At 50.5% G+C, this 10,594-nt stretch overlaps 4 protein-coding genes across 4 annotated transcripts; 2 read left to right on the forward strand and 2 right to left on the reverse strand.

The window, feature by feature from the left end:
* Nucleotides 1–323: 323 nt before the first annotated feature.
* Nucleotides 324–5,190, reverse strand: F9C07_2277646 (kelch motif domain protein). Its single transcript, XM_071510252.1, has 7 exons — nucleotides 4,689–5,190; nucleotides 4,533–4,619; nucleotides 2,030–4,457; nucleotides 1,761–1,952; nucleotides 1,232–1,704; nucleotides 592–1,177; nucleotides 324–517 (listed from the first exon to the last, which is right to left on the reverse strand). Exons 1-3 carry the CDS (start codon nucleotides 5,023–5,025, stop codon nucleotides 2,629–2,631), a joined length of 2,253 nt encoding a protein of 750 aa, XP_071363847.1. The 5' UTR covers nucleotides 5,026–5,190; the 3' UTR covers nucleotides 324–517; nucleotides 592–1,177; nucleotides 1,232–1,704; nucleotides 1,761–1,952; nucleotides 2,030–2,628.
* Nucleotides 379–2,091, reverse strand: F9C07_2695 (putative beta-glucosidase; the record flags this gene model as incomplete). The annotated part of the gene is made up of 5 exons (XM_041284778.1): nucleotides 379–517; nucleotides 592–1,177; nucleotides 1,232–1,704; nucleotides 1,761–1,952; nucleotides 2,030–2,091. The coding sequence occupies 5 exons, from the start codon at nucleotides 2,089–2,091 to the stop codon at nucleotides 379–381; spliced, it is 1,452 nt and encodes a 483-aa protein (XP_041142937.1).
* F9C07_2277647 (anaphase promoting complex protein) lies at nucleotides 5,191–7,660 on the forward strand. Its single transcript, XM_041284770.2, has one exon. The coding sequence runs from the start codon at nucleotides 5,595–5,597 to the stop codon at nucleotides 7,464–7,466; it is 1,872 nt and encodes a 623-aa protein (XP_041142939.1). The 5' UTR covers nucleotides 5,191–5,594; the 3' UTR covers nucleotides 7,467–7,660.
* On the forward strand, nucleotides 7,661–10,510 carry F9C07_2277648 (transcription factor IIA, alpha/beta subunit family protein). The gene is made up of 4 exons (XM_041289831.2): nucleotides 7,661–8,229; nucleotides 8,378–8,479; nucleotides 8,870–9,945; nucleotides 9,996–10,510. Exons 1-4 carry the CDS (start codon nucleotides 8,212–8,214, stop codon nucleotides 10,033–10,035), a joined length of 1,236 nt encoding a protein of 411 aa, XP_041142940.1. The 5' UTR covers nucleotides 7,661–8,211; the 3' UTR covers nucleotides 10,036–10,510.
* The last annotated feature ends 84 nt before the right edge of the window (nucleotides 10,511–10,594 follow it).

Below are 10,594 nucleotides of genomic sequence, written 5' to 3' on the forward strand. Positions count from 1 at the left end.
AGCAGTCTGGGGTTTAGTGGAAGGAGAGATGTGGGGGAGTTGAATAGATCGAGGAGGATATGAGGAGTTATTGGACGGCCGGAGATTTGGCGGGGAGAGTCTTAACTGTATTTGACACGGAGGTGTGACGGGTTTATACTCCGTATCGCTTATGCCCTTCTTGGCTTAATATAGTCTCTGCGGGGATGTGGGGGGCAGTATCTCTACCGATCTTTGGGGGACTGGGAGTGGAAGGTTATATTGGAGATTTCTATAGGTGTGTATTTTTACTTATATATCTTCTGGAGTACGTGCATTGTAGATGTCTACAAGGAAAATGTGAATTATTGGTTTAATCGGCATGTTACATATATATTTATTTAACTATGGACTTACACACTAAGCTTTCTCAATGTATTGGTCGAAGATTTCACCAATAGCTTTGGCACTTTGCTTGGGGATTCTCTTCTGGTTATTCTCGTAGTCGACGTAAGTCACTCCGAATCGTGTCTCGTAGCCCTCGGCCCATTCGAAGTTACTGCGATAATGTTAGCTATTGGCTGGACTTGCGAGACATCTTTTGCGCTGGTTTGCTTAAGTGAAAGAACTTACTCCATCAAACTCCAAGCCATGTAGGCCCTGACATTGACACCGTCTAGAGTGTAGGCATCCGCCATAGCGCCAATGTAATCCCGGAAATACTGCGTCCGGAAGTCGTCCTGGAGTAGCTGCTCTAGCGGCAAGTCGTTCTCACCCTTCAGACTGGTGCCGTTCTCCGTCACGTAGATCTTGGGGTAGTTGTATCGCTCACTGAGCCATTTCAACAGCTTCCGGAACCCAATTGCGGAGGGTCGGAGCCAGGGAGATTGCGTCTCGGGTCCGACCCATTCACCCTTCTTATTTTGCAACAGAATCTCCAGGTTGCCTGCGGTGTCATTGGGATCCGCTTCGCCGGTCTTAGCTTTGATGAAGTTGGCGCAGTAATGGTTCATGCCATAGAAGTCGTTGCTACCGTGAACGAGCGCAATATCCTCTGGTGTCCACTTCGGCAGTCGGTCACCCAACTGCTTCACCATGCTGTCCGGATACTTCCCATGATAAATGGGGTCTGCGAACCAGGAGATTGCGAATTCGATCTTCCTATCGCAGGCTTCAACGTCTGCCGGGTTCTCGGGGTCCCAAGGCTCGGCCCAATCGCCTAGAAGGACAGTTAGGTATCTGGGTACATGTGCTTAGATGGATAAACACTAACCATTAAGAGTGATGCCAATCTCTCCACCATCGCTGGCCTTGAACTCATCTCGGTAGATCTTCACTGCTGCCCCATGGGCTACAAGAAGACTGTGGCCCACGATCCAACACTCCCGCGAACTGTCACCGACAGGACTCTTGGACCGATCACTTGTTCTCCCGGGGGCAAACTGACCGACGTTATACCCAAGCACACTGCTACACCATGGCTCGTTGAACGTGATCCAATGCTTAACTTTCGAGCCGAAAGCCTTGAAAACTATGCGTGCGTAGTGGGCGAAGTCTGCGACGAACTCTTCCTTATTGAGGAGACCGCCGTAGCGTTTGTCGAGCTCATCGGGAAGATCCCAGTGAAACAAAGTAACGAGAGGAGTGATACCAGCAGCATGCAAGTCGTCGACGAACTTTATATAATATTGCAAGCCTTTCTCATTGATGGGGTCGTTTCGGCCACCGAGTGGAATAATGCGGGACCTAGGACAAAACCATAAGTGGATGAGGAGCATATATAGAGATTGGATCACCTTTACCAAGAGAGTGAGAAACGGTATGCCTTGGCACCGCAAGCCTTGAGCAAGGCAATATCCTCGTGTGTGCGATGGTATGAGTCGCAAGCCACATCGCCATTGGCGCCTCCAGCAATTTTACCGGGGATCTTGCAAAATGTATCCCAGATGGATGGACCTCGTCCGTCCTCATTTACGGCTCCTTCAATCTGGTAACTGTTCAAAAATGGACACCAAGTATTAGCCAATGCCAAACAGCTTGTCCATGGCTGTACGGTAGAGAATAAAGTCACCTCGCTGTTGCGAATCCCCATAGAAAGTCGGGTGGGAGAGTCGATGTTGAAGTGGAACCCATATTGACGTTCACTTTATACTTGTAATAAGTTGTTTGGGCACCCAGGATCTCGCTCCTTAAATTGTCCCAGCGAACATTTGAAGAGAAGTGAGGGATATTTAAATATTTTGTCCACTCACACTAGGATATTTCTGGGGAATAACCAAGTATAGTCAGAGGGAGGGGAAAGTGGGGATGTTGAAAATGACATTTAGTTGGAGTTCCGGATAATATCAGAAACTAAAAAGAAGCGGCTTCACGGACCGTATCCCGAAGACCTGGAATAGGTATAGTCGAAACTACAACAAGTTATCCTCATTTGCATCTACTTGTAAAAAACAAACAAAACACCATGGTTTAAATCATGCAATAGTACCAGACACCAAATGCGATGTAATAATCCCTGTCTCGAAACTCCTCGCTGATCATAATCCATACCTCGTTACCTATATCATGTCATGAAGGTTAGTGAGCATGCAAGGATACGAGGGAAATCCTCCGAACCGCTATTTCTTAGGCACCAACATGTAGCTCGAAGCGGCAGTGTACCCGATCGTATCACGACATTTCCATCCCTTCCATTTCGTCGCCATCGAGGTCATCGACATCGTCAGCTAGGGTGCCGCCGAGAGCCAGCTGCGACCGCTTAGGATCTCTGCCAGAGCCAAATCCCTCCGCGGAAAGCGCTCCAACCATCTCCAATTCAGGTCCTGCAACAACGCGGCCTTCCATGTCAACCACCTCACATAGTTCAATCAAACTCTGCCGGCTCAGAGACTTGAAGCCGTCGGTGCGCACTACTCGGCCCCAATTGCTGAGACAGAACTGAGCTGCACGGCGCATCAGCCATTCTTCATTCGTCCGGCCGGCTCGCTCCCAGATGATGGCTGCATTCTCTACGTCCAGTTCGCGGCTTAACCGGTTGACACATAACACTCGCAACTTAGGCATGTCGTACAAGTTGGCCATAACGAGCATTCCCGCCACATCGACAATGTCAGAACAGTATTCTGGGTGACCTGAGATGCTATCAGTATACAGGTAGTAGACGAATGCACGGACGACCGAGTAAGGCTCGGGAATATGCATTTTCTTCGAATGATATTCGACCATTTGAGCAGAATACAGCCTTTTGAAATGGGGCCATCTTAGTTGTAAAATAATCCGATGCACATGGATCGGTGGGGAAGTGGCTGCGTTAGGGGGTAGAAACGCTGGCTGAGCTTGGGAAGAAGCATCCTCTCCAGGCTCATCTCCGTCTACCTGATCGTCTGGGTTGGCGGTGATGATAAAGTCGGCGCCACTACCGGTCTCAGGCGCTTGGTCAAAGACAGCCGACAGGTCCGCACCGAGTCCAGATAAGGGAGATATCCCCGATCGTTCTGAAAGTAGTGCTCTACCTTGGTCGGGCGAGGCGGCTGTCATCTCATTGCCAAGTAAGCCGTACCTTTCCAGGTCAATGCAGAGAACTTCGCTCATGTGATTCTCATCAGCGGTTCCAGGAGTGGCGCCAGCATCCGAACTGCTGCCTAACAGCCACGCCTTGGTGCCACTCGTATCGACTGTACAGTAATGCCACCTATAACCCGGTTTAAATATCTCTTGCCCATCAGCCAATCTCTGCCAGCGTAGTGAGTCAAGCTCCAATGACGATAGATTGCAGTCGAAGATACGCACTGTCTCCGATGGAGTTATCAAGTCGAGCAGAACACCAGAAGCATAGGCTTGGAAGTGGGTTCCAGAGAACAATGCAGGTACGTGGGGACCAGATTTGAACTGAAGACACGATATGGCACCCGGAGCGATTGGTTTCCGTCGGTTTGAATTGCGAACTTGTACACTCCCTGAATTTGCTGCGTAACTACCGGATCGTCCCGAGAGCTGTTGTGTTGGACTATTGAACATTGTGTCTGGGCTATGAGTACTCCTGCCGATTGTCGCGGGGGTGTCTACGGTACCTTGCGATGTTGTCATTCCAAGAGATTGGATGTCTTTGAGATCAAGCCACCAGATATCCGTCGTACGTTCCATACCCGGGTCAAGGCCTCCAAAAGTCCACAAGCGACCGCCCCAAACCCAGGCAGTATGGTCGAAGCGGGCTGTAAATCTCCAGGTTCGGGACCATGTCCATGTTTTCAGATCCAGGTAAGACAAATCATCAAGGATTTTGTTATCTCCAGTTACACCTCCTAAGACAAAAAGCTTGTCATCGTAAATGACGGCAGCGTGGCGGGCCCTTCCTCGCGGTATTGGTCCACGAATTTCCGGTTGAGTCCAAGTGGAAGTGGTGATATCAAGAATGACCACATCGGAGAGATATTCGCGATGCTCATTCTCTCCGCCGAAGACGATCAACTTGGTTCCTTGATGAAGAGTGGCAGTATGTCCTAGTCATTTAGCACGACTCAGTTAGTTCAGTTCTCCAGAAATAGCTGAACCCTGATGTGGTCAGGTTTAAATACCCATGCGAACTCCTGGAATATCGCCATAGTTGTCTACAAGTTCCCAGCGGAGATCTTTAAGGTTCAGCCTCAGAACGTGGTTGTACACTGTTACACTCACATGATTAGTATAAGACGCAATTGGTGTATGTCAGGCGATAGGGGTCACTTATGAACCTTCATCAGTATATTGATCGAACCCGCCAAAGGCGTAAATCTGATCGTTGTTGCAATACGTCACAGATGCATTGACTAGGCATGCTGGAATATGACCCTGAGCCTTTTTTATGCTCGGGCGGTAGTCCGTGCTACCGCGGCGACCGCCGGCTATACTAGGGGGCATGAGGAATGCGTGGTGCGGTGTGTGGTGATCAGAGGACAGGGAAGTCATCGGAAATGAGACTCGAGGCGCCCCGATCCAGGATTGTGGGTCTCCGTGGGACTGCGTGAACGCCGCGGATGCAAAGGAAGCGTTACTATTCCGAGTAGTAGTGGAGAGCGGTTGCCGCGCCATCAGAGCCACCCAGAAAGGAGAGAGTTGTGGCACCGCTCCACAGATGTGAGAAAGAGCGTGTAATGGAATTCTTTGTCGTGTTCGAAATCAAACAATAAGACTCTTGTTACATGTTATATAGAATATTACCAAGGAGTACAAAGAGACTTGACATCGGGATGAGAGAATGTGACTAAAAAATTTAAAAAAGTAAAAAGGTGGAAAAAGTGAAAGCCGCCAAGACGATCGTCACGAGAGCCGCATGGCAGACGGAACTAGCCGGGCTAGGATTAGCGCACCCGTACCTCAGGTAACCGTTGCCATGGGAGAAAAGAACTATACCCTCTATTTATTCCCCTATCCCTCAAGTCTTCCTTTTCAGATTCCTTCTTCTCCTCCCATCTTCTCCAGTTTCCTTGCTATCTCATATTTCTTGCATAGTATATTTCTCATACTTGCTTTTTTACAGTGCTTTACTGTACATCTTAAGCCATAATCTCGGCTGAAGGTCATTGGATGACCGCATTGCCTTGACCTTACTTCTTCAAGGTTACTTCTTCTGTGCCCCGGTGGCATAATTCTACTCGAATATGGCTACTCCCACGGTGTCGACCCCGGTCAAAACCCACCATGGAATTTTCTCTTCAAAGACTGCTGGAGGTCGTATGCCTCTCACACCTTCTCCCCGTATGCGAGCGGGAAGCATGACATCGAATCACTCCTCACCATTCACTCCTCCTCGTCAGCAGGAAGGCGCCAAGGACAATGGAAAGTCTGTCTACGGGGGGAACTTGTCCTCTTACTTTGCCAAGTCCATGTCTAGGGCAACCCGGAACTACCGCGAGTCTCCCAAGTCTAACATTGCCCGGATACGCAAGTCGCCTAAGCACCTAGAAATGGGCGTATCTGAGTGGGCATTGGCCGGTACTGGTCCCTCGGCATCACAGTCTCCGTCGTCCAAGGAGCGAGTACGGAAAGAGGTCCCGACACGTACGACGAGATCTGGGAAGACCACAGTTCGCATTGCACACAATGCAGGTGACAGATTCATTCCCAACCGGACCGCCAGTGAGGGACTGGCAACTGCTGGCACCGCAAAGCCCGAGGAGAGCCAACGATCCAAGTCTAATGGCAATGAGGGCTCTACCGTTCTTGCAAGTGCCGCGAGCGCGTTCGACATTGGTGGTCGAGGAACGGAAGATGATATCACCGCGGCTCTTGAGAACCTCGGCCTCGAGGATAGCGAGACTTCCTCAACATCTTCGTCTTCATCGTATACCAGACCTGCACCAGACGCTGTTGCCTACGAATCGTCGTTGGCTGATGCGTGCGGTGTAAATCTGAACACTCGAATTCTTGCTTTCAAGCCACCGCCTCCGGAATCGTCCAAGCCAATTGACTTGCGTGCTCAGTACAATCGTCCTCTTAGGCCTGCTAAGTCTAAGTCTGCACAGTTCCGCAGAAGGGTTCAGACTGCTCCCGAACGTGTTCTGGATGCACCTGGACTTCTGGATGACTACTATCTTAACCTTCTGGATTGGAGCTCTGGCAACCAAGTCGCCATCGGCCTTGAGCGTAATGTTTACGTGTGGTCGGCAGATACAGGCACTGTTAGCTGCTTACTGGAGTCGTCTCCGGATACGTATATCAGTAGTGTCAAGTGGAGCGGCGATGGAGCTTATGTTGGGGTGGGCTTGGGCACCGGCGAGGTTCAGATCTGGGATGTTGAAGAGGGTACTAAGCTGCGAAGTATGTTTGGCCATGACTCTCGTGTTGGTGTCATGGGCTGGTCTAAGCACACCTTGTCTACTGGCGCTCGCAGCGGTCTTGTATTCAACCACGATGTCCGCATCGCTCAGCACAAGGTAGCCGAGCTTGTATCTCACACCTCCGAAGTCTGTGGCCTCGAGTGGAGACCCGACGGTGCCCAGCTGGCTACCGGCGGCAATGACAACTTGGTGAACATCTGGGATGCCCGGTCTCTCAGTGCACCCAAGTTCACCAAGACCAACCACCGTGCTGCCGTCAAGGCTCTCAGCTGGTGTCCTTGGCAACTGAACTTGCTCGCCACCGGTGGTGGATCATACGATCGCCATATTCACTTCTGGAACACCACGACGGGTGCCCGTACCAACAGCATCGATACCGGCTCTCAGGTCACCAGCCTGCGGTGGAGCAACCACTACCGGGAGATTGTTAGCTCCAGTGGATTCCCCGATAACTCTCTGAGCATCTGGAGTTACCCCACTCTGGTCCGCAACATTGAGATCCCGGCACACGAGACCCGTGTTCTGCACAGCTGCCTGAGTCCTGATGGTCAGCTCCTGGCCACCGCGGCAGCGGACGAAAGCTTGAAATTCTGGAAGGTCTTTGAACGCAAGCCAGGAACTAGTGCATCGGCATCGCGTGAAGGTGGAGTTGGAAGCAAGGCTCAAATGACTAAATCCATGACCATCCGATAGTTTTGCCACATTGTTTTCTTGTATATCTGTTTCGGTTTTCATTGGGTACTACATCACTGCTGGATTCTGGGTATATCACGGGGGAGTTGGATCACACTTGGTTGGCGTTACTTGATTGGAGCACTGTATTTAGGCGAGACGGTATATTTGGGTTAAGCTTCTTGTATAGCACATTCTTAGAAATGATGACAAACTATCTCTAATACCTCTTGACATTGGACGATTGATTGATTGTGAGACGTTCGATCGATACTTACGATTCATAAAGAATCGTGACTACTTTTGAGATAAGCTCCAAGAGGGCCGATGGCGCTAACTTAGTGAGGGCGGGTGGTGACTAAGCAGGATGAGGACGGATTTCGCCCGAAGACTACGACTTTCACCTCATTCAATTCCCTCTCAGGCACGCCTGTCCCTGCGCTCCTTGCCAACAACCTTCGTTTTCCTGGGCGGTTTGACGAAAGATCTCACGTATCACATAGCTAGGTCGCATACGATTGCCGGTCGAGTCCTGAGCTACCGAAGCAGGCCCGAACTTGATCGCTAGAGGTTACCGTCGCATTAGTCCGTGGCAACCGACCGCTGCGACGGAACACCCTGCCCTGGTGATAAGCCAACGACATCACATCCACCTTACCCGTCGGACGTGATAGGCTCGCACGTTTGCTGTTTCGTCGAGAAAGGAGAGACCGTGTTGATTACCTGATTTGATAAGGCTTGTCTACGAAGTTCTGTCCCAGCGACCATGTCCAACCAGCAGGTGGTGAGTGCTATCTGACAGAGCCCCTACCTTGCCTGAGCTGGGAGACCCTAGGAAGGATTAGCAGATAATTTCTCTTTTCGTTGGCTAGCTTCCTCCAGTGAGGGTCTATCTCTGTAAAGGATATTGGCTTATACCAAATGATTGATAGGGCACGGTGTTCGATCGTGTCATCCAAGAAGTCTGCGATGGTTCCCAGGTAGATTTCGAGGAGAGCGGAGTGGACCAGCAGACATTGCTAGATTTGAGGAAGGTGAGTTAGGCAGAAATTTGATATTTGAGATGTTTCTTTGATGGATTCCCTGGTGAAAATGCCAACCAAGGGGCAACCGATGTTGGCTTCGACGACCCTCGGCCAAACGCGGGGTCCGAGAGTTGCGGGAGGCGGCAAAGCCTCTGGGGGAGCGCCAGCCTTTTGAGTCCCTTTATACTCCTCCCCTTTTACCCGCGGGAGCCTAAGGCTGCCAAGCCTCCTCATCGTCCGTCTCATCTATTCGATGATCTATACTATAGTTCACGCTTACCCTTTGTCAACCTTCGCCTCATTTCCACATTCACTTATTTATACTTTTATTCTTATTTTCCTCAACTCAGAAGCTTTCTGCTCTTTGTTCCACAATCTAACTAAATTCTACTCCGACAGAGCTGGCAGAAAAAACTCTCGTCCCTGGGTGTCGCTCATTTCCCTTGGGACCCTCCACCACCCCAACCCGCCCCTCCTCAGCCTCAGAACCAGAACCAAATCCTCCCCCCTAGTGCGACCGTACCCTCTAATGCTCCTCGACCCGCTCCTGCTCCTCAAACCCCTCAACAACATGTCCCCCCTCCACAGTCAATGCCTCACTCGATGCCTGGCACCGCGCCTCCGTTACAAGTTCCAACACCGGTCGGGGCAGCGCCAAATGCCATGGGCCAAGCGCCGCACATCAAGACGGAGCCTGGAATGAACGGCCAAACCACTTTGCCCCCTATGAGTAACATGATCCCTACGAACATTCCAAATGCCCAGTCGGCGCGAGAACGTGCTGCCAACATGCTACACCAGAGATACGGCGCGGCCGCTGCCAACTCGGTCAGTCAGTTGCAAGCCCAGTCTCAAGCTGCCATGGCAATGCCAGGACAGGCTCGCCCCCAAAATCTACCGCATGTACCAAATGGACAGGCGCCACATATCAAGCAAGAACCAGGTTACCCTCCCGTTTCTCAACCCCCCATGAACAATACACAAACAGACGGTGCCAGCGACGATGCATTGTCTGCATGGAAATCAGAGGTTGCGCGAAGGCGGGAGGCCGCTGATCGTCAGAATGGGGAAGGCGATAGGGTTCTCCGTGAGCATCTGAAACAGCGCATGCTTCAGCTCGAGGGTGGAGGCCTTCTGCTGCCATTAGAGGAGCGCCAGGACTCTTCAATAGCACCTACCCATGAACTTGCGACAGACGCCGCGGTTCCTTCGGACCCAAGCGCCTCGGCATCGTCTTCCTCTAAAGTAGTCCGAGCTCAATATGACGGCCCGGGAGGTGATGATGAGAGGGATGAAGACGATGAAGATGCCATCAACTCCGACCTCGATGATCCTGACGACCTCGTTGCTGATGACCATGAAGCGGAAGATGCCGTCGGCCAAGTCATGCTCTGCACGTACGACAAGGTCCAGAGGGTGAAGAACAAGTGGAAGTGCACCCTGAAGGATGGCATTCTGACGACTGGTGGTAAAGAGTAAGTTCTATAGAAGCACTCCAAGTAATGCGACATACTGACTTAAATAGATATGTCTTTCACAAAGGCCAGGGCGAGTTCGAGTGGTAGGTACGCAGTGTTTCTATCCACCCATAACCACACGGCCTGGAAGTCTGTTTTCCCCTCTTTTTTCTTTTCATCTGTCTTAGCCATGTTCATTCATCTTCCCAATCTGTAAAAACCTTCTCCTATTTGTCAACCATTTTTCAACCAAGGCAAATCACAGTACGGACACACGATGACACCCAAGGGTAGTCGGTGCAAACGGAAATAACTCTCTCAATGATTTTGTTTCATGAAGTACATCAGGACGTTTGCGGCACGAGACTTTAATCTTCTTCATGTTACCCTTCGTTTGGATGCACATGGCGCTTTATGCAGGGGATGGCTATTTCTTTTTCTTCTTTGGTGTACTAGAATAATTCTACTTTCAAATGGGATTTTTGCTTTGTCATCGCGTTATCGCTACATTGTGACCAGGTCAGCTGAGCTATGGAATACATGCTTAGTCCTTACATGACTATAAATACTATTAAACCTTGCATGGAACAAGTAGGGAATGATGTAGATCCTCCTCAAGCGTAAACTCTACGGACTAGTTCCTCTATACATTCCAATATGCGAACAC

This window comes from Aspergillus flavus, chromosome 2 (genome assembly GCF_009017415.1).
Source record: "Aspergillus flavus chromosome 2, complete sequence".
NCBI classification, from domain to species: Eukaryota; Fungi; Ascomycota; class Eurotiomycetes; order Eurotiales; family Aspergillaceae; genus Aspergillus; species Aspergillus flavus.